Below are 3,256 nucleotides of genomic sequence, written 5' to 3'. Positions count from 1 at the left end.
CGCGGCTGCGGGTGCCGGAGAGCAGAGCAGGGGAGAAGGTGGCAAAGGGCCGGAGAAGCCGGGGTCTGCGTGGGGCAGGGCTGGGCGCGGGTGGGCGGGAGCGCCCAGCTTTGGGCGGAGCAGGGAAAGGCGCCCCTCTGCCCCGAAGCCCCGCCGGTCTCCGGGGCGCAGCGCCGTCCATGCCCGCTCCGCCGCGCCGCCGCCACCGCCTTCCCGGCCTCCCCCATCCCGGAATGAGCGCTCCCCCGACGCCACCTCCCGGGGGCGAGGAAAGACTCGAGACGGCCTGGCCCCCCGGCGACCAATGCCAGCGGCACCCCGGCGGCGACGGAGGAGGCGGTGGCAGCGGGGACGGTAGCCATCCAGTGCGTCTCTGCGCTGGTGTGCGTGGTGGGCAACGCCCTGGTCATCTTCGTGATCCTCCGCTACGCCAAGATGAAGACGGCCACCAACATCTACCTACTGAACCTGGCTGCGGCCGACGAGCTCTTCATGCTGAGCGTGCCCTTCGTGGCCTTGTCGGCCGCCCTGCACCACTGGCCCTTCGGCCCGGCGCTGTGCTGCGCAGTGCTTAGCGTGGACGGCCTCAACTCATTCCCCAGCGTCTTCTGCCCGGCCGTGCTCAGCGTGGACTGCTACCTGGCTATGGCGCACCCGCTGCGCGCTGCCACCTGCCGCCGGCCCGGCGTGGCCAGGCTGGTCGGCGGGTGTGTGGCTGTCGTCCTCGCTGGTCACCCAGACCATTGCCGCCTTCGCCGACACCAGGCCGGCTCGCGGCGGCCGGGCTGTGGCCTGCAACCTGCACTGGCCGCACCCAGTGTGGTCTGTGGTCTTCGTGGTCTGCACTTTCCTGCTGGGCTTCCTGCTGCCCGTCGGCCTGTGCTGCGTGCTCATCGTGGGCAAGGTGTGGGCGCTGGCGCTACCGGCCGGCTGGCAGCAGCGGAAGTGCTCGGAGAAGATCATGTGGCCGGTGCTGGCGGTGGCGGCCGTCTGCGTGCTCTGCTGGCTGCCTTTCTACGCGGTGCAGCTGCTGAATCTCTCTATGACGGGCCTGGATGCCCCCGTCCACCACATGTCCCGCATCCTCAGCCACGCCAACAGCTGCACCAACCCCATCCTCTGCGGCTTCCTCTCTGACAACTTCCGCAGGTCCTTCCAGCGGGTTCTCTGCCTGAGCTACCGTCTCCTGGATGCCTTTGGTGGTGCAGACCAAGAGCCACTGGACTACTGTGCCACCGCCCTCAAGAGCAGAGGGGGCACAGGAGTCTCATGCCCCCCACTACCCTGCCAGCAGGAGCCCAGGCAACCAGAACCCAGCCGCAAGCAGGTCCCCCTCACCAGGACCACCACCTTCTGAGATGCCCTCACCACCCACCCAGCAAGGCCACCTCCAAGGGATCTGCACCACCTACAGCCCAGCAGACCGCCCGTGCTGCATGCCCCCCCTGAGGACCACCAACTTCCTCCACAGGCACCTGCTTCCCGCAGTCTTCGTGCACCCCCAAGCGCATCAGAGCCCCTGAGGCTTCCCCTCTCCCCGGGATGCTGGCTTTCAGAAGGATGCTTCCATGGGGGTAGGACCCTCTGAGACCTGATCTAGGATGTGAATCATTCCTGAAACTCTGGCTGTGTTTTGAGGGGGGGAGAAGGGAGGATGCCAGGGAGCAGTGGCTCCCAGCAGCTCTGCCTGGGAGAGGACTGTCCGGAGGGTGGAGGGACCCGGCGCCCCTGCTCTGCGCAGACTCTCTCTCTGCCTGTGGTGGGGACACAGCGTGTTTGGAAAGAGGGGGAGGAAGGGAGATGCCTCCCAGTGCTTTCCCTTTGCTGCTGTTCCGGGGCCCTTGTGCAGAGAGATTTGTGTGTGACAGCCTCGGGCCCAGACTCTGTCACCCCCTGACCACCCCCCACCCCCCCGACCCAATGCCTGCTTGCAATCACAAGTGTCACCCTGGTTGTCCTGGGACGGTAGCAGGCTTTTTGTGAGTAGAAAAGGTTTAGAGAGACCTGGAGTGGGGTTTATTGCGAGGTGTGAAACCAGGTCCATAATAAAGAAGCGGAGAGGATACATCTCATCTCGCTCCAATGATGGGATTTCCTGCCCCCTCCCTCTGGGTGGGAGGGGAGCAAGGGAAGGCGAAAGAAGCCCAGAGAAGGCAGATGGAAATCAGCCCCGAGTTTGAATGGAGGAAGCAGCTCTATCACCGCTATTAAAAAAAGGTCTATATTCAGGATAACATCAGCCAGATGTAGATAATAAACAAACGTAGGCCAAACACAGTAAAAGGCCATAAGTTTCTGCCTGATGTTCACGCAAGGATGAATTATCTTTCCCCCAAGGACAGAACTGGCCTAAGAGGAGCTTCGATCCTGCTTCCTGCCAACAGTGGAGGCGGGGGCTGCGGAGATGCGGGTAGGGCTTCTGTGGGAGGCTGGACGGCAAGCGGGCTGTTCTGTGTACAGGGAGCGCCACGGGGGCCCCGGCTCAGCTCAGCCAGGACACTCCTGGCTTTGGCTAGGGGGTCCTGACGGTGAGAGGAAGATACTGGGGCGGGCGGGGAGCAGGGCCTCTGAGGAGAGGCCCCTCCGCTCACCCGAGGGTCAGGCTTGTGGAGCTCACGGCTTCCTGGCAAGGAGGCTTCAAGAGAAAACGTCCTGGGCCTGACCTGGTCCGGGACCTGCCAGACTCATGTCTCCTCCGGCAGCCTGCAGGCTCCAAGGTGGGCACAGGGGGCTGCTGGGGAGCTAAAGAAGGCTGAGGCAGGGCCCAGAGGGGATGCCCCGCTTCCACCACGGGCCAGGGCTCCTCCCTGAGAGCCAGGGCAAAGGGAACAAGGCCCTTCCCTGAAGCGATCAGGCCAAAGCCAGGCTTCAGGGATGTGAGCAGACGCCTGATGTTCCAGGAACGGGCAGGAGAGCCAAGTTCGGGCCCTGCATCCAGTGTCACGTGACCCGGCAAGGGACTGAACCCAGGTCCTCAGGGTTCTGAGGAGGCCCTTCCCCAGCCAGCACACGGTGACTCTTAGAGGACTAACCTGGTGGTTCTGTCCACGTGGCTGTAGATGCCAGCTGCTCCCTTCATGAATGAAAAAAAGAAACAGGCTTACCATTGGGCACTTACTCCTGCACGTGACCAGCCAGCCCAGTGACCCGGAAGCAGTGATCAGTGGCGATCAGTGTGGTGTGTAGGCTGGGGGCGAGGTGGATCTGCAGATGTTCCGGGTCTGCACTGGGTGGTCCCCATCTGTCTCAGAGAAAA

At 63.7% G+C, this 3,256-nt stretch overlaps 1 protein-coding gene across 1 annotated transcript; it reads left to right on the top strand.

The window, feature by feature from the left end:
• Positions 1–233: 233 nt before the first annotated feature.
• SSTR4 (somatostatin receptor 4) lies at positions 234–1,357 on the top strand. The gene is given in 3 exon segments (XM_060032932.1): positions 234–290; positions 292–704; positions 706–1,357. Coding segments are annotated over 3 exon segments (1,122 nt in total).
• The last annotated feature ends 1,899 nt before the right edge of the window (positions 1,358–3,256 follow it).

This window comes from Delphinus delphis, chromosome 15 (assembly GCF_949987515.2).
Source record: "Delphinus delphis chromosome 15, mDelDel1.2, whole genome shotgun sequence".
NCBI classification, from domain to species: domain Eukaryota; kingdom Metazoa; phylum Chordata; class Mammalia; order Artiodactyla; family Delphinidae; genus Delphinus; species Delphinus delphis.
Note: the sequence above shows the minus strand (reverse complement) of the source record. Positions and strands in the feature narration are given on the sequence as shown.